The sequence below is a fragment of the Tetrao urogallus genome (assembly GCF_951394365.1).
Source record: "Tetrao urogallus genome assembly, chromosome: 2".
NCBI classification, from domain to species: domain Eukaryota; kingdom Metazoa; phylum Chordata; class Aves; order Galliformes; family Phasianidae; genus Tetrao; species Tetrao urogallus.
The window spans coordinates 19,909,785-19,933,008 of NC_136814.1; the positions used below are offsets into that span (position 1 = coordinate 19,909,785).

At 35.2% G+C, this 23,224-nt stretch overlaps 1 protein-coding gene across 1 annotated transcript in view; it reads left to right on the forward strand.

Moving 5' to 3' along the window:
* Window positions 1-23,224, forward strand: part of USH2A (usherin) — a gene marked incomplete at both ends in the record, with an annotated part of 372,871 nt that overhangs the window by 72,074 nt on the left and 277,573 nt on the right. Inside the window, 6 exons of the mRNA XM_079550589.1 lie at window positions 2,503-2,666; window positions 5,904-6,062; window positions 9,057-9,551; window positions 11,512-11,784; window positions 13,283-13,440; window positions 14,711-14,855. Coding sequence (XP_079406715.1) covers window positions 2,503-2,666; window positions 5,904-6,062; window positions 9,057-9,551; window positions 11,512-11,784; window positions 13,283-13,440; window positions 14,711-14,855 — 1,394 coding nt within the window. The remainder of the gene's footprint in view (window positions 1-2,502; window positions 2,667-5,903; window positions 6,063-9,056; window positions 9,552-11,511; window positions 11,785-13,282; window positions 13,441-14,710; window positions 14,856-23,224) is intronic.

The following is a 23,224-nucleotide window of genomic DNA, read 5'->3' on the forward strand; positions in this document are numbered from 1 at the left end:
CTTACTCAGAATCATGAACTGTGCATATAAACAAAATCAGTGATAGAGTTCCGTAGTTAAAGAAAATGTGTCATCTTGATTCTGAAAATGTGTGCAGGTAATTGTCATCATATCCAGTTCCATGCATGCTTGGTGTCAGCAAGATCAGGACCTTAATTCAGTATAGAGGGAGACAGAGAGCCTACGCTTTTTCTAGGAGTGGAACTATTTCAAGTGAAAAGTGACAGCCCCACCCTGTCAGGCAGTGAAAAGTATTACTGAGCTCTGTGAATGTATGTGTATGTGAGTTTGATTGTCTTGTGTGAATGATAATGGAAACTGGAATACTCAGGAGGCCCTTAATCATAAGAGGTGCAGTAATACACAGGAGTGTGGGAAGGGAAACTTGTCTCTTAGTGTTTAGAGATCGAGATAATTTTGTTAATCACCTCTCACCCCCAAACTATACATACTAAATGTCATCACATAATGAAATAAAGAAATTATAAAATGCTGTCTTGCTGAGCAAATAATTCTGTCTTCTTTTTTTTTCCCTCCAACTAAACCATTTTTTTTAAGTCATGGTGTTTAAATAGTCTAAACAAAACCTCTATTTGAAGGGGGATTTGGAAATGCTGTCTACAGATGAAAGGACTTAATACAGTATGAAAAAAATTGCCCTTTTCTCTTGACTATAAAAGAGAGCAAACTACAGAATAGTGGTTTCCAAGAGAGAATGTATTTTATTTATTCCCAAAGGGATATTAGTCCATAAAACAAATTTGCAGCTTATTTTGCAGCTTTAGCTTTTATCAGCCTTTTTAAGGGTGTTGAATGATTACCCAGGAGATCACACAGCATGAGCTGCTGTGGAGTAAAGGAACTCTAATACAGAGAGCTCTGTGATGGGTAGGAAATATATGTGAAGAGTTTTCTTAAACTTGCTTAAAAATCTGTCACATTTAATGTCTATTTCACTGATTATTGACCTGAATTTTTGTGTCCTAATGTGAAAACACTTTCCACCCTCCCCTCCTTTTTCGCTTGCCTTATAAAGCCGACACCTAAGTCACAACTGAACTCACTTTCCCTTCTGCCTCCTTACAGACAGAAGGAGATAGGCCAAGGTGATGGTGATGACTGCAAAAATAGTACAGTAACTTGTGTAAAGGCACCACCACCTATCTCCTCATATCTGGTGAAACGGGCCAAGGGAAGAACATTAGAGAATAAACTCTAGTCTGACCTTAACAGAGTGGATGTGGCATGACTGCCTCTCCCTTGGGTTCTTCCAGAGACATCTTGGGACCTAGCACCCAGAATAATTTAAGATTCCCTTAAGACCAATGCTGCTTGTTCGTGAAGTGACTTTTGCAGCTTAGGACAAGAGTAGTGTAGATTTTCCAGTATGTTTTAGCTGCACTGCACGGTCTAAAATTTCTCCAAGATTGATTTTACAAAGTATTTTCAGTTTATTTCTCTTAAATCCCAATTTAATTATATTTTAAAATGCAGTGTTTTATTTGCCACTGTTAATTTCTACTGCTATGGCTAATAATGGCAGTCTCTAGTGAGTAGAAGAATAGTATTTGAGGTAAAGAATAAATGCTTTGCTTAATTTCTGGGGTTTTGCAAGTCTTTGAATATTTTTGTATAATCAGACCTTGGTTTTCCTGCTTTGGATGTGTGTCAATAAATAAATAGCATACCAAGTGGAAAATCAGGCTGATCATGAGAGGTCCCACATGCAAAAGCCAACACAAAAATTATTCCAGAAAGTACTCTACTTTTACCAGGAAGATTTACAGAATTGATATCTAGTGTTTGTATGAGCAGATGCTTTTATTTATTTTTATTACACATAAAGATTAATTTAACCATCTAGTTAAATATTCACTTCAATTATTTTCAGTTTTGTCTTTCAGGCAGCAAATAAAATGAGCTTTCTGTTAAAATATTCACGTTTCTCCTACTTTGCTTATTTTTGCTATTTTAATCAGATTTTCTCAGCGTTTGTCTTCACATTTTTTCTCCTTCATTTGCTGTTTGTTTTTTTTTTTTTTCCTCCTTCAAGCTGCTTCTGTTTGAAATTATTCTCATTTTAGCAAAAACCAGGCTTTCATTAAAGCAGATGTTTTGTGCAGGAACCAGTAAAACTGACTGCATGTGTTACCCTAAACTCTGTGCTGGAAACATTGTACATGAAAGCACTGCAGGACTGAGTGTGTAATGTAGTTATCACCAAATATTACTATGCATTTGATAGAGCTTTAATTCTGAGCAGATTTCATATAGATCAAAATATCATTCTGGCATTGAGATTTTAATTTTTAATGTGTGCAACTTTTAAAAATTACTTTTATTTCTTTTAGGCTAATGGATTTTCTGCTGTGTCTCAGGCTAGTTAACTTTTTATGATTTTTTTCATTGTGTCACACAAGAATCTTTTAAACAAAACCCTACTGTGCTTAATTGAAGTGTTAATGTGTTTTGATCAATTCCTTGGTTTGCTTTTGTTTATAGATGTCAGCACTGTAATTGTCATCCTGCAGGAGCCATTAGTGGTACTTGTCATCTTGTTACTGGACAATGTGTTTGTAAACAATTTGTAACTGGCTTGAAATGTGACAACTGTGTTCCGGATGCCAGTAATTTGGATGTCCACAACCTATTTGGCTGCAGTAAAAGTAAGTGGATGTTAGGCCTTAAAAGCATCTTTCAAATTGATGCTTATTTATTGAATTAAGAAGTGTAAAATTAGTTCATCAGTACTAAAACTGGGTCTGACTCTTTTTCCTCCGTATTTCTTGCCCCGTAAGTTTGTAGTTTCTGCTGTCAGTATCTTAGGAACCTTTTCTGTTGCATGTACAGTATGTTCCATGTCACACATGCAGCTCACTTGCTGTTCTAACCTACTTGAGAGGTAACCTATAGGTTCCTTCCACTTTCTAGTGCTTTCTTTTCAGTGACAAAGGAAGAATTCTCCTTTTAATCTCATGAATGCAAAAATATTTGTACAACTTACAGTTAAGTAGTCCCCCCCCCCCCCCCTTTTTTTTTTTTCCTTTGACAGAAATCAGAAGACCTGCCTTCAGAAGGTCTAAAAAACAGAAAAATTGAAGTTAATTAAAAATCTGGTCCTCAGTGCAGCATAACTTTGCCTTTCTCCTCATGCAGGTTTTGTTTTTTTTCAGTCAGTGGGAAAATACATGCTATGATCAGAGCATTGTAAACTGGGGTGTACGAGGTTTGGCTAATGTTGTGCTGGTGGCCTGATCACAAAGTGTAAAGAGTCATGTTGCAATGGCATATCTGTTCTTTTGTCCTTGCTGTGTGTCTGGATTTGAAGAGGTGGCAAGACTTTGTGTCAAAATGAAATGTTCACATTGCTCACTGGTGGTGCACTGTCTTTTTGATGGCGGGGATTTTACAGGAGAGCAAAAGCATTATATGTAATAAGAAAACTCATTTTTTTGTCGTCTTTAATTCTGAGCTTTGAGGGACGATACTATACAGTGACAAACTCTGATTGGGACCTGTGCTAAGAATGAAAAAGTTGTTGTGGCACACTCGACTGTCATATGCAGTTAAAAGCTCAGTCTTAAAAATTCTCATAACCACTGAATGAGATACTCTAGAGATGGTAATTGGTAACTTCCATCAGCAGACCTAATTAATAATGACATGACTGGTTGTATTGCGAGTTAGCACAAGAAGCCATGTGTAATGCAACAACAGGTTTAGGTGTTCCCAAGCAATTTCTATGTGTTTCTCAATCTTCTTTCATGACATGTATTCTGCATAGGCGATTACATGTGATATATCTTTGTAATATATGTGTACTACAGACTTGCAAGCAGATCTGTATATGCACAAAGAGTTTGTTTACAGGGACACTTTGATTCCTGCTTGAATTTGGATTGTAAATACATTTGAATTTCAAATAATGTGCATTGCAAATTGCAGAATGCACAATAATATGAATAGAGTGAAGAGTCAGATCTGTTTCCAGAGGTGATAGCTCTTAGGTTGCTCTGAAAGTATTGCCTCCTATTTTTTTTTTTTTTCCATGGAAATGACAACAGATGCAAAGACCACAAAAGCAGTGTTTGATACAGAAAATTCTCAGCTACAAAACACTGTATTTCAGTGTAGTCACTACCATTGGCTATTCATTTTTGCCAGCAATGAACAAGAGCCTGCATACTGCGTTTGTAAAAATCCACATGGCCTTTCAGGCCATTGCTGCCACTGCTGAAATGCACTACTCACCACCATCTCACTGTGCTCACATCCACTGTTTGATCTACAAAAACACTCAGCTAGTGTTAACGCTTGCCAGTGGGTGCCTTTTTTTTTTTTTTTTTTTTTTTTTCATGGAGAAATTCATTGACAGTCCTTGCTTTGTATGCGCTTCCTTGTCGTATGCCATTCTGTGAGAGTGCCCCTCTGCTGCCATCTATTACAAGGTAATAGCATGTAATGGAACACTGTTGGGAAGGTTCAGTCTCTACTGCCATACCACCAACATCTGCCTTCAGTGTCGAGGGCCAGCATAATAAAATAGGAGGCACTACTTTCAGAGCAACCCTCATACATTATGTAGAGAAATGGAGCTTTGCCTTGCTTTGGTATGTGTGATTTTTAGTGTTGTAACACAGTATTTTGTTCATTTTAATTACAGGTGCAAATCTAAGTTGCTATCACTATAAAGCTAACACTTCCTAATTCAGCTGAAATCGAAAGCTGTAGATTTGCAGTGAAACAACATATTCTTTCTAATGGGAGATAAAGATTTTGCTCTCTTCAATCCAATAAACTCTTGAAATATTTTCTGCAATTTCTTGGCTGATAGACCTCAGTAGGAAATAGATTTTTCATTATTTTATTTTAAATAAGGAATTTCAACTGTTATTTTAGGTATATAAGAAAAACCCATACGTAATAAGACCCATCAGCATAATTCTCTACAGCTATCACTTGTGTGAATTGCAGTACTTACGTCATTTTGTGTGTAGCTTCGTTCCTTGCTTCTTTTCCTCTGTTAGTTTGCCTGAATAGATTTTTAATTATGCTTTCTTGAACTGTATATATTAAACAAATATCCACATAATTTAGATGATAGTTTATAAATGGAGAAAAATGAATAAGAAGTTATATGTTTCTAATGCTGACATACCAAAAACTTTTATTTCTCTTTCTAATTCTGCGAGACTTGGGTAGTGATTTCCAAACTTGTTTTTCTCTTTATTGATAATTGTGCAATTAAGTAGTACTTTTTCTATAGTTAATAGAGATGCTAGAGTAATATTTTGGTAAATAAGAATCTCAAACCTACCTATTTCTTAAAATGTTAAGATGCCTCACTCTCATTGATTTAAATTTCATTGAAATAGAAGTGAATTGCTTTAATAACCTTCACAATTTGCCCCATTGTTTTATGTCACTTAATTAGATAGACTTATTGTAACACGTTAGTAAAATATGTACTTAGTTAGAGATTCCATTTCTATTCTATTAGAAGATGTTTATTCCTGGCCTATACTAAAATGGAATTAATCCTTTAAAAAAAAAAAAGACAAGATAAAGAAAGGTATGTTCCTCCTTATGGAGATTGTGAAAAGTATTAAAAAAAAAGAAAAAAAAAAAAAAAGAAAAATGGGAATTATTCATAATTGCCATTTGTTTGAATATTTAAGTTTGTACTTGGATAAAAAGCTTTCATGGAGACCATTTGGATGGCTCAGTTCAACTTATTTGAAATTCTTTCCTGAGCGAAGGTATGCTTCCATAAAAGCTTTCCTTTAAGGAAAAAAGCTTAAAGAGAACCATATTTTATATGCCACTTTCTTTTTGTCGTAATTTATTTGTGTGGCTGCTGATTACCTACCTTGTTAAATACTCTGTTTTTGTATGTGTTCTAGCTCCGTTCCAGCAACCGCCTCCTACAGGAGAAGTTCTCAATTCCTCTGCTATCAGTCTCTCATGGAATTCCCCCGACTCTCCAAATTCTAATCACCTTATTTACCTGTTATATAGGGATGAGGCGGAAATTTATACAGCTGAAGACTACTACCCTTACAGTAAGTTTTTGTGCATACACTTGTATTGCTTTAAATGTATGTATACATTTTCTTGTTTCTGCTTTGTCATCATCATTCTTTTTGGTTTTGAGTACATTACTCTGTCTTTCTTTAGTTGGTGGTTTTTATTATTTTTCCATGAAAGAAACGAGCACTCTGGTCTAAAATCAGCAAAGTGAGTTGCACATAATCGCAATAGTTGTTTTTTTTTTTTTTACTTTTCAATCCAAAGGAACAAACTTACTAAAAGCATTCTGTGCAAGAACACATAGGCTCCAAAAAGAATTAGAGTGAATGGAAGTGCCCATAAAATGCTTAAACTCTTTTATTTTTTCATCCTCCTGTTTTTAAACTGTTAACAGATTAGGAAAGCTTTTTGAGGTCTTACTTTTAGCACCTTCTGTTGAGCTATCAGTGTATCTCCTGATTTGCCTTTTGCAGCACCACTTCTCTCATGTTGAGGCTTGCAAAGAGATCCTCAGAAGGCAATCCTCAAGGATTTGGCACTCTGTCATAACTGGAAAGGCCATTTTGTGCTAGTATTGATCCTCTTATCAAAGAAAAGGAGATGGATTTGGATCCTGTTTTTATGTAATACTGTATACAAGTGCTTTTTAAAAGAACAGGTGTGTTTTAATATAGCTAGACTTTGATTTCCCAGTTTGCAGCTGCTTTGTTGCATTTTCCTTCCAGTGGAGCATTAGTGCTTTAAAGAAGTTGAGTTTTTCTCATTATTGATACTTACCCTGTAATAAAAGGGAAAAGTAGGGTTGTTTTTTTTTTTTTTTTTTTTTCAGTGGAAGGACAAATTGTTTAGCTTACAAAATGTTTTCTTCTGTCTGTTTGTTTTATGTTCTGATTCATTCTGTTTTGTTACAATTGATTACTGTGTGTGGCTTATGCTTGACTTGACACTTTGTAGTGTAATGCTATGAAGAAGGATGTGAAATGCATGCATGGGATCAAGTGACAGGATAGAAAGAATCATTACAAAAAGTTTGTAGTGCTAATAGAAAATATGTCAACTCCTTTAATATAAATAGAGTAAAAGTTGGAAGTCATTTCAAGATTATATTTTGCTGTCATACATTTCTGTTCTGTCACATACTTGAAACTCAGAGTACATTGTTGATGATGTTAATTCGTAACTGTACTTACTGTAAGGGTAAAAAATTCTGAATGTGCTTAGCTGGATAATGAATGAGATGAGCATATTTCTGTGTAACAAAATTTTTAATTTGTGAAAACAGTGATTTGATTTAAAAGGAATTTTTTTTTTTTTTTACATTTTCTGGTAATCCATCTTATTAGTGATGTAAATTCATCTGCTGGTATTTGAATACCATAAAATATTTTGTTAATGCCATCAGAACTTTTGATATTGCTTTTTTTTTATTATTATTTTTTTTTTTTTTTACTTTTTTCTCAGTGTAGCATAGAATTTGTAATGCATATGAAATGCTCTGTGAGTGCATCTGGACAAACATTATCTTATAACCAAAGGAGAGTTTTATAGAAACAATGAATTCCACATGGAAAATCAAGAATAATCTTCTAAATTAGCCTGGAGATTGTGTTGATAGTATTGCAGAATGGCCACTTGTTTTGTTAACTACTCTCAGAAATCAGAGGCTTAGTATATATCAACCTGTCTTGAGGATAATGTGAAATTCTTCCTCTAACACGTGGTTGAAAAGCAAAGTTACTTCTGGTTCTAACTTCAAATCACAGTGATCCTAATTACTTAAAAATGTTGCTCCGTAGATGGCAGGTTGTTTGCCCAAGAAATGTAGAACCTTCAATTTTTATTATTTTTATCCAGTTTTATCTAGCCTGTACTCCTCTTGAAATAAAGTTTACCAGACAGTGATTAGTTGCTGATCAGCACTGAATAATTTTGCCAGTTTCAATCCAAAGTCTTGCAGTGCACACAGATATCACAGTAACCACCGCTGCTGCTGTTGGGGCCATTTTGGAAACTTGCCTAAAGTATCAGAGATTGCCTGATCCCTTTACTGCTGAACTCCAGTGATATGTTATGTGATCACGGTGCTGCGGAAGCACTGTGAGCAATTACTGGGCTGACGCTGCTGCTTTTGTACTATGGTTTGAATAGTTAACAATACAAATTATTTTCTGATTGTTGTGAAGTTGTACCCAGGACTGTCTTGCCAGTACAGATCTACAGAGAAGACTTAGAATAGCTGCGTGTGCTCCATTTGCTTTGAAGAAGCTTAAGAGCATTCATGCTCTAGCATGTAGTCAGTTGCTCACTGTTCACTATTTATTGAAGAAAACCATGGGTGGTATTAATCAGTAGAAATTCCTATCATGCCATGGCTGGGCATTGACCAAGATGCGTAACTGCTTCTGTGGCTTGCTCAGGAGATATTTGTGGTCATGGCTGCTATAAAGCTTGTCTAGAGTAATGGAGAGTGAGGAAGGTAAATACAGACTTCAGGTTATACTTATTAAATAATTATTTGAACTTCTGTTTCATTTTTTATCTAAGATCATGTGCTTTACAAAGGAAATGTTAAGCACTATTTTGGAAGTGAGGAAGTGGAGACAGAGAGAGGTGAAAGATTTGGTCTTACGCTATAAAATAAATGAAAAACAAAGGTGTAAAAATTCACGATGTTTTTGTATTCTGTTTCTACATCAGATCCGTTAACATTAATCCTTTAAAATATAAATCAGCACTATTCCCAAGCAACAATTACTAAGATAATTGCATTAATTGGGTTCATGATTAAAGCAGGAACTAGGAGAAATTCTGCAGAAATATTATATCTCTAGTGATGCCCGTGTGCAGTGGAATATTAAAATTGGAAGTTGAGAAGTTACAGCAATCATAGTGATCTCAAGCAGAGCATGCAAACATGCAGAAATATCTTACACCTTGAGCTTGCTGGAGAGACTATAAGTATGCAAAGTAAGATTTATTTTTCAATGCGGTAGACTGAAAATTTTCTTTTCACCTGTTTGTTTTAGGTGTTCATACCTTCATCGATACTGCTTTATCTCCATATACCTTCTACTCCTACTATGTCCAAGCCAGCAATATACATGGTTTTACTAGAAGTGCCTCGGTGACATACAGAACCAAGTCTGGGACACCTACAGGAAGCTTGCATTTAAATCCCGTCTTTCCTGTTAGTCACCACTCTGCTTTGCTTTACTGGACAACCCCCTCAAATGATTCTGGGCCCATAGACAAATACATTTTGACATGTACTGTCTTGGTTGATCTTCAGCCTTGTGGCCAATATGAAGGCTTAGAAACTTCAGCAATTATTTGGAATCTCATGCCATTTACAAAGTATGTTTTTTCTGTACAAGCTTGTACTAGTGGAGGTTGCTTAAAGAGCCAGCCAGTGACAGTAATTACTGCACAGGCTCCTCCAGAAGGCCTGCAACCACCGGTGATAGAAAACATCAGCTCTACAGAACTGTCTGTGGAATGGTCAGCACCTGAGAAGCCAAATGGTAGGACATACATTTATTTTCATAAATCAAAGATTTTGCAAAGAAGGACAAAGTATGTTTGCAGATTGGTTTAGACTATTCTAATCTGTGTGACATAAACTGAGAATAAGGTAAAGCATCATCTGAATTTGCCTGTCTGATGCCACTAAATATATTTTTGGAGTCTCTTTTTATTTTTATTTTGGAGTCCAAAGCTCCAACTAAATTTGTTGGATCCAGGATTTAGCCCTTAGTGGCATCTGCTGCAATGAAAAATCACATACTTAAACATCTACAGTAAAATTAATTTTTCCTAATTTGCCAGATTGCTGGGTTCAGACAGATGTGACAGTGTTGCCATATAAAGCATAAATAAGCAGGCAATAGTTATGAAAAAGAAATCTAAGGATTAGCAGAGAAGTCTACTTTAAAACCATCCGTCATGTGTAGTAACTAATTCTGTTACCAATGTAACTTTGTTAGGGATTAGGCCATTGCCAAGAGTTGCTGGTCTAACTTGCCTAATAATATTTTAGACTTTTGAATCTGAGAACACAGATGTTGTAGGATACTTTTGTGATGCCACAGATTTTACTAGTAAACACTTTATCTTTCAATATATGTGCAATTGAGCTTTGTGAACTTGCATTTACAGGCACAGATATTTATACATGCTAAAACAAACCTTTTTGCGTCTTCACAAAATGAGTGTATTTCTCTATTCACTGAGCTGTATGGGGAGCTGTTCAAATATCTTACTTGCCGGCTATTAACAGGTTAGACAGGGAGGATGCCTGCGTAAGAATGCTTTTAAGCATTTAGAGAGGCTATTCTAACTATATGGGTCTTGAAAATTGCTGTGGATACTCTTGCATCTTAACATAAATCATGAGAGATCTGTGCTTTCCTTCACAGCCTTTATTTGTGCACAATGGCCTGTGCAGGAAGTTTTATGCAATCCTTTTACATCTCTTTTGAATATTGGGTTAGATTTGTGGGTCTTTGTAAAAGACAAGGGAAGAGTTTGTTTTTCTCCTAAACCACCTCTCAGATTTCATGCATGAATATATTACAGAAATTATCTATCTTCTGACTTCACTATATCTCTTATTTTGAAAACTTCTAGTCAACTCTCTTGCACTCTGTTTTTGGAGCTAGGCTGCTTTCTAGATCCACCTGGGATCATGCATCTCTTCATAGCATTTTTTTTTTTTCCAAAGGGGTGATATTCTTCCCAAATGAGTAAAATGTTTACTCTGATGGAAATCTTCCACATCTACCACCACTATTCAGTAGTTGATTCTGAAAAATTAGCATTTAACTGTCACTCAAAATTCTTATCTGTTATATAAAAAATAAAAAATAAAAATATTCTCTTAATTCAGGTGTTTATTATCAAATGCCCAAATTGTACGAAGGAGAAATTAGCTTAATGCAAGAAATCTTAAAGTGAGTGTTTGGCTGATAAATTATAGAGGTTTATGTGTGTGATTTATTCTGTAAGACATTCTATGGTATAAGTTTTATGATATTAACTCTTCTAATAATTAGGACTTTTAAATGTACTAGTGTTGTTCTTTTAATAGCACTGCAGAAACAGATTAAATGCAATTTTTTTCCTGTTACTTTATTAATTAACAGGAGGGGGAATGACTGTTTACACTGATTGATAGTGACAGGACAAGGGGGAATAGTTTTAAACTAAGACAAGGGAGGTTTAGGTTAGATGTTAGGAGAAGGCTCTCAACTCATTGAATGGTGATGCACTGGAACAGGTTGTCCAGGGAGGTTGTGGATGCCTCATCCCTGGAGGCATTTAAGGCTAGGCTGGATGTGGCTCTGAGCAGCCTGGTCTAGTGGTTGGTGGCCCTGCAACCCCACCATGCAGGAGGGGTTGAAACTAGATGATAGTTGAGGTCCTTTTCAACCCAGGCCATCCTGTGATTCTATGATGACTTTTTTCTTTCTTTTTCTTTCCTAGGTATAATCATAAGATATGAACTTTATATGAGAAAAAAAGTAAAACCATTTGATGATGAACCTCCTCCTGAAATTCGTGTTTTCCAAAGCAGTGGGTGGCTCAGCCCTCAACCAGTTCTGGAGTCTGCTAATGAAAATGCCTTAGCTCCACCGCAGACCAGTACCACAGTTTCTGACCTTGAGCCATTCACAGAGTATGAATTTTATGTGTTAGCAGTAAACATGGCAGGTAGCATATCTTCAGATTGGATATCAGGACGAACAGCAGAAGCTGGTAAGTACTGGTTTAAGTTTTTTCATTAAAATGTAAAGGAAAAGATACATTAGAATTTATCTGGTGCTTTTTTTTTTTTTTTTTTATCAAAATGTGTTCAGGAGTGATTAAAATTGAGAAAACTTTTTAAACTATTTAAAACAAAAGTCAATTTATCTCATAACCCAGCACGCTTAGCAAAAACCATTTTGTTCAGCATACAATTGTATTCTTAAAAATGTCACTTGAAAATTTCAAGACTGCAAGATGCGAAATCTACCAAGCAGTGTTTGAGTTCTTTGCTGTTTTCCCAGTGTTTTTGTGTGACTGTAAGAGGAAAAAGGCATATGTGACAGAACCAATCTGTTTCCAATGTATTAACAGTTGTTATGAATCAGGAATGTTGTCCAAGAAGGATTTTCAACTTGTTTTCCTGAAAGGAGGATTTGCTAACTTAGAGAACAGTTTTTTTCGAAGAACTTTAAACAGCAACTTTTTTGGGAGTAGAATACTTGACACTTTTCATAAGCCTATATGGTGACCGATTGTTGTATTATGAACTATTTATTTTTGAGGAATTTTGGGAATCATTTTACAATAACTCTTATCTTAACCCCTTTTATCAAATTTTCAAAACAGTTTGCCATTTCAATTATTATTCTGAAATAGCAGCTACTTATTTCAGCTCAGAATCAGAAATCTAACTTTTTTAGTCTGTTTTTTTTTGGTTTTTTTTTGGTTTTTTTTTTTTGTTTTTAGCCTCTGTTGTGCAATTAAGTATCTCCATTACATGATTGTTGCTTTTGTTTGCCGAAAGTGTGAAAATCATGTCCTCAGTCATTTGCTCCTGAAGAAGAGTTGGCTAAACTAATTCCCCTTTTGGAATGAATCTTTGTGCTTATCTGTTCTTAAATACTATATGTTATAAAAGTGTTAAATTGTGTTTGGGAAGAGGTCCATTAGTGTGGTTGTTTGTACATAACAGAAGCGCTGCGAGTTGGTATCCTATTATTACAAAGTAATCAGGTGGGGATTTAACTGCAGTGCAAACAATCCTTTTACAGATTCAGCTATGGAAGACAAGGGAACTGTTTTGTAGGAAGTGAGAGACACGTTAATTTCAAACTGGCCTAGCAAACAAAATAGCTTTTAAGATGCTGAAGTATTGAACACTTTTTGCTTTTATCGGTTTTTTCCCAGGTTGCATGAAGTTTTTTGTTCAAGACTTTTTCATCTCTGTGTACTTACTTTCCTGCTGAAGGGTTTCAGACTTGTGGCTATTAGTGTTTCTTTGAAGATGTAGGCAAAGTTTTCTTCTGCATCTGTGACCAGAGCGGAAAAGAGGGGAATTATGTACTTTTAATGTCTATTAAAATAATAAGAAAATTCCAGTTAGACTCAAAAATGTGGTTAAAAAGGGATTTGATTGGAAAAGACTGCCTGAAATGATGTTTTACAAATACTATGTGAAGTGTTGCATTACAATCTGCATTATTTTATAGATGTTATTGTATTTCAGCCCCGGTGTTTATGCCATCTCCATCAGTATTCCCTCTTTCCCCATATTCCCTCAATGTATCATGGAAGAAACCTGAAGATAATTTATCAAGAGGAGAAGTGGTGGGATACAGCATCAGTTTGATGACTGAGCAAAGGTTCTTGCCAACATTTTCCCAGGTATGATTTTACCGTAAGTTTTTTAGTATATGGTAACAAGAGAAATGATTAAGTTTGACATCCTCCTTGGTGTTTTCCTGATTTATTTTCCTGATTTTTAGATACATACATTGATGCAAGTTTTTCACCTCTCAATTTATCTTGACTGCTTTGTAATATTATACATTACTCCTGGGTTTAAAGTTATATTCCTGAGATCTGTTTTCACTAGTGATTATGATTCAAAATTGAGGGATCCGTCTGAGCAACATTCACCTTGATCTTTGCAAATTCTGACATTTTTTATATTGCTACATTTGCTAACATGCTTAAAGACACTGTTTTGAGGAGACCATTCTTACATTAAAAAAGGTAACTTTCTGGGTCTCTGCATAAAAAAAGGGGGGAAAGTCTTTGGGGAAACCTAAAATAGCAGAGAAACAAATTTATAATAGCTGAACAAATGGTTTTAAAATGATCTTATTATTTTTGAGTGACTAGGTTTGGAAAGCAAATACCACAGCAGTAATCGTAAGCTAAAAGCTGAGGATTGAGCAAAGAAACATTTTATATGATGAGAGTGTAGGAGTGGAACTGATGCTCTGATATTGTACTTCCTAGCTCAGAACCGAATTTCAGCTTTCAGTGTTACCACAGATTGGCCTCAGCTTGTTAGTCTATAAAATGGGGATTACATTATTTTACCTTACAATTATCTACTGAGTCAACAGTTGTAAAAGTAAATTGCTTCTGATCTCAGGCTAGCAAGATTTTTCATGTAAATAATCATCTGATAAAGAAGTTATCCAAGATATAACATCTTACGTACTTTCCCTATAACTAATAACTTAAATAATTCAAATGAGGCAGATTCAAATGTTTGTAGGCATTAATTATTCCCATTCCTCCCAGTGCCTCTTAACTACGTCATTCTGCACTTGGTCAGATTTTGCCACTTCGTAGTGTCATCTTCATCACCAGGATTGTAGCTGTACAGTTTGTAGTGATAACTGCACCACCACACAGTTTTACGAGGCAATAACTTTGTTTCCTCATTTATCCACTTAGGACCTGTCTTGTCACCTCATAAAACAGTGTGATGGGAAGTATTGTTGTTTAAATCCTAGCTTGTTAAGATTTTCCAAAATAATCCTTTCCCTCAATTGGTCTCTGCAAGCTTTTCCACATATAAATGAAAGAACCTAAAAATTCAGAGACAAATATTTTATTTTCCTTCCTACTCGTTAATATTGTTAACCAGTTGTTACCTTCTCATTTCTTTGCTTGGCAGGTTTTACACATTGCAGAGGCTCATGAACTTTCCTATATAGCAACAGGATTAAAACCTTACAGAACATACAACTTCACTATTACACTCTGCAATCAAATTGGTTGTGTTACCAGTGAGCCAGGAATGGGGCAAACTTTGGCAGCTGGTAAGGAAACTATATCTAAGTGCAAATCTGACATGTGATTTCTGAAATAACATTTAAATGTTATCATAATCTGATGCAGAGTGACAGGAATAGATGTTGTATTAATACAGTGACTTTCTTAATTATTATTTGTTCATCTTGACAGATTCAAAACAATGTTTTCAACAAATAGTTGATGTACATTATGGCAATAGAGTATGTGTACTACTCTCTCAACTGCAAGTTATATATACATATGGATATATATGTTAACCTGTTTCATTAAGCTGTAACTGTACATACATGTGGAGCTCATTCATTTCTGATGCTGTATTTTTAATCTGTCTCATTTGCATAACAAGGCATGAGGAATGTGTACTATGTGGTGCCTTGCATAATCCACAAAGAAAGAGTTGTACGATTTTTGTGCTTGACTAACATAGCTACATAGCATATCTGTATGTCAGAATTGGAGGTCTGCTGTTTTCAAAATGCTTATTTAACCCCTGAAATTTAAGATATCTTGCAGATATGTATGTATATTCTTCCCTAAAAAAGTGATACTTAAGTTGCGTACCTGTGGCTGTGCAACCTTAAAAAAAATTTCTGTGAGCTAATTTCAGCCACATCAGGGAATTTCTAGTGTACTAACTTCCTACAAATTCAGAATAAAATAAGGATTCATACAGAACAGACAGGAAGGAAGCTTGCATTTACTTTGAGGAAGAGGTTGACATTTGTGTCCAAGGATCAAAAAGTTTTTGACAGAAAAGTTGTTAGGTCATGCTGGTGACCTACCTGCTGACTACTTAACGTTATGGTTTGCTTTTGTATAGGCATTTAAAACGCACTAGTTATTTTCACAATATTACCATCTGCAGTTTAGTATTTAGTGTAGCTATCATATGGTGGTTGTGATTATGATCTTTGAAATTATCTGTTTTATTAAATTTGGTTTCCTGTAAGAAAGAAATCTGAATTTCTGTGCAGAATGTTTTCATAGGCTCCATGGACTCTATTGAGGTTTTCTGAATTCCGTCAAAGGTCTTCCGTATAATCAGTGAAGAAATACAGGAGCTGCCAGGAAGGAAATGAGTAGCTCGAAGTCAGTAAATATCTAGGTTTATATATGTGAAATGAAGGGGAATGTGGGCTACTGAGATATGATGTCCACTATGCCCTCAGTCTTACTCAGTTTAATTGCCTTTACTTTTTGTTTTCAAGGGGAAGATGCCTCCTGTTGTGTTCCTTAACTCATTGTATTTTTTTGTGTGTGTGTCTGAGAATAAAGATTGCTTTGTCAGTCTTCTCTCTTCCTGAAATGTTAATATGAAGATTTGTTTCCTCATACTGACGCTTCACAAAGTTTCAAGCTGGTCAGCTACAGTGTCTTGTATGAATTGATTTCAGAGCACATAGACATATAAGGAACACAGGTCCAGTCTAAGTTGATAACCATGGAAACAAAGGTGTGACCTAAATGGCACACCTTATTACTACAAATCATCCAACTTTGCATTCATACATTTATAAAAAGAATCAGAAACGATAGCTTTGTTATGCTTGACAGCTTGTTTATGACTGCCTTCTCCATGGTTGTGTTAATTCTTAGAGATTTTTCACATTAATAAGACAGAAGAATGCAGAATAGAATAACAAATGCATCCTAATCTGTTAGCTGTTTTGCAGTGTAGCATTTCTTGCTTGCTATGGTAGGCCTTGAAAGCAGAGTCCTTTATGGGTTTCCTTTTTTAAAGCATATTAATGCAATGTCTTAAATTCTGACAAACTTAAAGAGTAAAACATTTTAATTTTACATGCCATTTTATCTTTTGTTCAATTTTTCATTTCATTTGTTTAACAACCTTCAGTTTTTGTGTACAAGTTCAATTTTGGGAAGTATTGGAAATCTGTAGTTTTATAGAAAATTAAAAATACTTTTGTGATGACATTTGATTAAAGGATGTTTGAACTTGGGAAACGATTAAGGAAAGCCAGTCTTGTTATTTGTAAAAATAGATGATCAAATCTTAGTCCATTAATAGCCTATTTATGTCACCGAACAGTGCAAAATGAAATTAAAATTGCCTTTCTAGTGCTGTTGAGGAGCTGCTCTTCATGAAGAAATGTCTCCCTGGCATGATGACCATCTCCCTGGCTGTGTGCCACTCACCCTCCATGCCCTGGCAGAGGGTGATTTTGGAGGAAGTCTCAACTGCAATGTGCTCCAGCATAACGGTTCCCTCACACCATAATAGTCCAGGAGCTTGGAACTGTGCTCCAAGTTGGACTAGAGCTTATACTAAATTACATTAGTTCTTCACCTCTGATCTTGAGGAGGAGAATGGAAAATCATCTCTTAACCCTTCCATTTATGGAATTTATCATATGGAGCCTTTATATCAATGGGTTCTGTGATGGCTATAATTTTGGTATGGCCACTTGAGGTAAACTAGTAAAGGAGCTGCTTTTAGAATTGCCAGTGCCTAGAAATCTCAAGTTAATTTAAACCTTTGTTCGTTTGTTAGGATAATTTCTCTGGCAACGTGCTTTTTACATGGTGTAATACAGCAAATATACAGACAGAAACAATGCCATTGAATTGCTGGAAACAAAAAGGCTGAGGAAGTATTGTAAGATTTTGAGGTAGAATGTAAAATATATATAAAAAAAAAAAGAGATTTCTGCAGATTATAGGAGCAGCAGTAACAGTATGCTGATCTTTTAGTGAGAAGTCTTTTGGAGTAAACTTAAATCGATTGGTTTCTTCTGAATTATTTTAACAAGCAGATCCCTTCTAACATGGTTCAGTATAGGTGTCTGTATCGGCGACATCGCGTGAGTAGCTTAGCTGAGAGTGAAAAAGGAAGTTAAAATCAGCCATGCATGCTTGTGTCTGTCAGATTGACAAAAAATTTCCCTTTTACCACTACAGTCATAGTACAGTACAGTCATAATCATTTGTAAATGGTTGTAAAAGGTGACATCTGATCTAGAAGAATGTAAGGAGAGGGAGAGGTTTGAGTGAACAAAATGGAATTTGTACTAATTAAGTTATTTTATAATAAAGCTAGATGGAAGCTTTCACAAAAGCAAATGGAACCAGGAAAATAAATAGGAAGGAAGTGTGATCAGTAAAAGAATTTGCATGGAAATTCCTGGTTCATAACAGGCTCCTAAGGTGTTAAGAAGCATTGGTAGATCAGTGTTTCAAAGTAGTGCAGTATAGGTTGAAAAATTTAAGTACATCAAGAAAATGGAAGAAGGGAATTAACCCATCCTGGGTACACGAAGAGAAGGTGACAGGACAATAACAGAACCTCTTTTTGGCATGTTCAGTCATGAATATGTGTATAGTTGGCTTCACAGGTCTCAAATCATATTTATACATAGGTGGATAAAAGCTTTCTTATTCCCATTAATTTAGAAGATTTCAGCAGGATGGAATTAGCCATGCAAGTGCTTGGACCGGTACTACTGCTTATCCTACCCTTCTCTATGTCTGTCAAAGTGTGCCTTAAACAATCTATACAGCTATGTTTCATTAACTGCTGTGTGACTGAGCTTATTTCTTGTAATTAAGTTTGTCTTTCCTTTGCCCTTCTTCAATTTTTTTCAACTTCATTTAAAAAACCCTTTTTTTTTTTTTTTTTTTTTTTTTTGAGACACCAAAGTATGGCTTTGTGATTGCTGCCATTTACCCCAGCACATTGTATTAGCGATCCTTTGCTTTTGATGGCAATTATAGGATTCAGAAGCTAATTTGTAGAAGATATTTTTCCAGCACCAGCTGCATCTGGCTTCTTGGCAGACTTCTGAAGCAGTTGTATTGGTGTCTTTGGAGTTGCCTCTGGGTTTACTGGGGTAATGATGCTGATGGGCTTTCTGGGTTGTCTTGCACTCCTTGATGTCGTTTTCTTTTTGATTACCCTTTTAATCTGAGTAATTTGTCCATTTTTTTCCATTCATGAATAAGTTCCAGGGCAAGCCTGTTTCAAAAGCCTTAACCCATTGTCATGAAAATATTGCGTTTCTTTATGCCTGTCTACAAAATGCTGTGCCTCAATTTTAAAATCACAAATGCACGTTAAACAGGTAATTAGTAATGTATATTTTCCTTTGTTGCAGAAGAGAAATGTGAGGTCCATTTGCTGCTGGCCTGAAAACACAGATTGTTTTGCATGCATGTACATAAGTCTCTTCATTGTGAATAGGACCCAAAGTGATTAAACAAGCACTCTTAATATGTTAATTTATAATTTTAATTACAACAATCTTGTATATATAGTCATTAGTGAATACTAATATAAATATTTTTCTACCTTTTTATTCATAATGCATAAACCAATCATCCAGTTACTTCTCGGCAGTTGCCTGTTTCCGTTTCATAATACAATCTTTGTTCTTAGTTATGAATGCATTTTGTTCATTCCTGTCTTGAATAATCCCTCATTAAGCTAGTCACTTTCTGCTCCATGCTAAAAAGGAAAAATTATCATGCAAATGTGGCATACCATATTAAAAAGCACATTACCAAACACTTTTGTTGCTGTCCTTCAATTAGTTTCCCTTCTTTGAATTTAATTTCATTTGTTGTTAAACTACTGACTTGATGTATGGACTCATGAATTTGAGGCTGCTGCCAAGAGTGTAACGGGAAAAAAAAAAATCAAAGCCTCTTCAGAAAGCTGCAGAGGCAAAGCTGGAATGAATTTGCTTCACCTTTGACAAGTACACTTGAACAGCATTGGAATCCTCTGATGATTCAGCCTGGCTAATTATCCAATTATTTATTTCAAGAATAAAGATACTGTTTTACAATTAGGAAAGTGTAAAGTAATCTGAGAAATTTGGTAATGACAGATGACTTAGGTAACTTCTGAGATAAACAGTGTATGCTCAAAGCTGTCTTGCCAAGTGTGCAAGCTGTAGTTGAAATACTCTGAGTTTCAGGAAAATAGCAAGGACTGAAAAGTTATTTGTCTCTCATCCTCTTCTAACACGTACTTCAAAAATAGCTCAGTTTGTTCTTTTCCTCTATGTCAAATTTGTAAGGTTTTCAGCTATGTTTAAGTTGTACTTCTCTTGATTAAAAGCTTTTGGTTCAAAGCAATAGTTTTTAATTGCCTAATGATATAAGTCAGTTCTTAAGAAAGAACCGTGCATTTAGGAGTTCATTTGCAATATAACTGAAAAATTCATTGCATGGCAGTAAAACAATTTACTGTTAATTACAAGGAGAAGAATTTGCTGTACCATGCTCACAGATTGCCATGAATCATGCAGCACTCCTAGAGATTTATAACAGATGTGTAAGTGGGATGAATTAGCAGGGTTTAATAACAGAGACACAAATCATGCAGACTTCAAGGAGCTTTAATTGATATACTAGAATGTGACGGGCATGAATCACTCAGCCATTCAACAGCACTGTAACATATGGTCAGCTCAATATGCTGCATCTTAAATCGGTTGGTGAGTCGTTGGTTGTCCCATATGGTGGAAGCAATATATTTTTCACGATTTTTAAAAAATACTGTGTAGTACATCTATTTTTAAAGAAATATGACTGTAGCATAGCCATGTTATTAAACTTTCTTTTGATGATGTTAGGGGTGTAAGGTTTTTTGTTTTGGGGAGAATTCCAGAACAGACTCTTAAGAATTTTCTAAAAAAAATTAAAATATTGTCCCATAGGTATAAGTATTATTATTATTATTATTTTTTACTATTACTGTTTAAATGGCTGGTGCTGTTGTGAAGAGCAGGGAAATAAAAAAATCACGTCAGAAATGTTATGACTATCTCAGGGTCCTCTGAACTGTAGCGGAAATGAAATGGATGGCCACTAGCTAGGCAGGTAATTTCACCTGCAAGGAAAACTCCAAGATGATAAAAATCAGGCTTGATGCTTTTGTCCTTGAATTTATGTTTCAATTTGTATGAGTGCATTCCTAATGCAAATAAAAGATCATTAAAAATTTCATTCTTGTTGGTATTGTTACCACTGTGAATGATTCAGAATGGCTAATTGAAGAGTTCTGTGGAAAGATCCTCAAATACCTACCTACAATATGCTGAGTAGTAGTTATTCAAACATACGTAAACCTATTAAGTTTAGTCATACTGTAAATATGTTATTTCTGGGATAAGAATCTGGCAGAGGATGGGAAAACTTTAGCAGTTGTATTAGTAAACCTGACAGACTTGAGAAAAGAGTATTGTATCCTTAGAACCACGTCTGCCAGAATTTAATGTCAACAATTAAAATTTATTTTGATCCTTACCTAGTGTTTATTACTGTTTGTATACACAACAGACCTTACTAATACAGAGATGCACTATTAGATGGAATTACCATCTGTTCAGAGTGAAATGCTGGCATCTGTCTTGGAGTCTAAAACTAAAATGATATTATTTCAAACAAAACAAAATTAACTGCTCTTTACTTACCAACTTCATTTTTGTGTACATGTGTGTGCATGCACACATGGGAAAGGCTTATTTGTAATGACCTGTGTAGCAACATCTATATTTAGATATATGACTTCAACGTAAGCTGTATGGACCATCTGTCTTTATTGGTCTTCTCTGTGCCCTGTGCTACACAATGGCATGCAGCAATCATAGACTTTTAAACACTGTTTTAGCTTTATAATATATTAAATATGTATTATATAGCAAGACATTAAAACTACATAATTAAAATACACAAAATGTGACTTTGAATCCACTAAAATGTAGTGCACTCATTATTTTGACAGATGTGTCTTAACAGAACGTGACTAAAAAAAATTAAGTAGGTAAAACTGTAGTCGATTCATCTTTCAGAAAGTAGCTACAGGTACCACAGTGACACCTTTAGGAAAATATATAGTGTATCTTTTAGTCTTGAATATTTTTAATTTCAGTGTTTAGTACCATGCTGGACTAGTGCTATGGATTTATTCTCAGTACCGTCTGTGCCTGTGAAGAGTTGTTGAGTTGCTGTTTTGTTTTGTTTTGTTTTTTCCCCAGGTTTTCCTTTTTTAACTGATGCAACTTTTTGTGCTTAGCCTTCCATTGTCTTGATGCACAAGAATTCTCAAGCATTAATGAGCTCTAGTTTAAATACTAATGTTACAGTGTGAATGTTACTTTCTAAAAGGTAGTCTTCTGTTCCATATATCACAAAATAATAAATTGTGTCATGCCAGTGTTTAATGCGTGTACACAGTGCATTAACTGTAACTGTAGTACATTTATTTGTGCTGGAGGAGACTTGAAAATGATTAAAAAATCAATACTTCCCTGTCAGAGAAGCAAGTGTTACGATGCATTTAAGTAGTTAATTGCATAAGCCCTATAAAAGCTTCAGGTTTGGGTACCAGAGATGCCATAATTATGGTCCAACTATCTGCCATTTATTAATACTAGGCTTTAAAGGAAGATCTAGTTATTGTCATGAGTGTTAGCTGTATGTGTTTTAGAACTAATGAATTTTATCATTTCCGTTTTACCGTCATGAAGTCAAACTGAAGGGCTCAACCTCTTATGTTCACATTTAAAATGCTGACGTACACCAGATCCTTCCGAAGGTGACGTTTTGATTGTTAAGACATGTTTTCTATTTAAACTTGTGCATTAATACCACAATTCATTAGTGCTGTGCCCTACTTATGCAGGAGAGCTTATGACCTCACGCTGCATTACTTCAATTTTGACATTGTAAATTTCTAACATAGCGTGAGATACTAATTAGATTGTGAAGTCATAAATGATGCCTAAGCAGGAATTTACAGCACATAGTGTCACTGGCAGCTTCCCAGTTCCTCCACTCACTGCTTTCTCCAAGAAGAATATTTATCAAGCTGGGGGAAGGGAGGGGAAAGGAAGAAAAATGATAGCAACATGCTACAGGCGAATAGAAAAAATGAAAAATATGTAAATGATTCTGGAAATGCACTAATGTTTAAGAGGATGTTATTAATTTCTTGTAAATGAAGCAATTTCTTTTTCTTCAAAGATCTCACAATATACAATGCTGTGCTGTGAAGTAATGTCAGATTTTGAAGACCCATATTTTAATTCAGATTTTATTGTTCTTGAGAGGCGTTTATTGCTCGTTACTATGTCATTATGGGAACAAATAATTTTTACAAGTTGTCATTGTATTTCACTTCTTGCTTACAAATGAAGTTTTCTATGAATGAATCCTTTTCTTTATCAAGGAAATAAGAGGAGGAAAAAAGGAAAGATAGGTAGAGGTTCTATAGATAATAAAGTGTTCTTGTACTCCTTCTTCAGATGACATCTATTTCAGTGCTGGACCAATCCTTTCTACCTGTATGGCCATTATGCCATTAAGCAAACAGATCTTGCTGCCCTCCAGTGGCTTAGTGTACAGTACT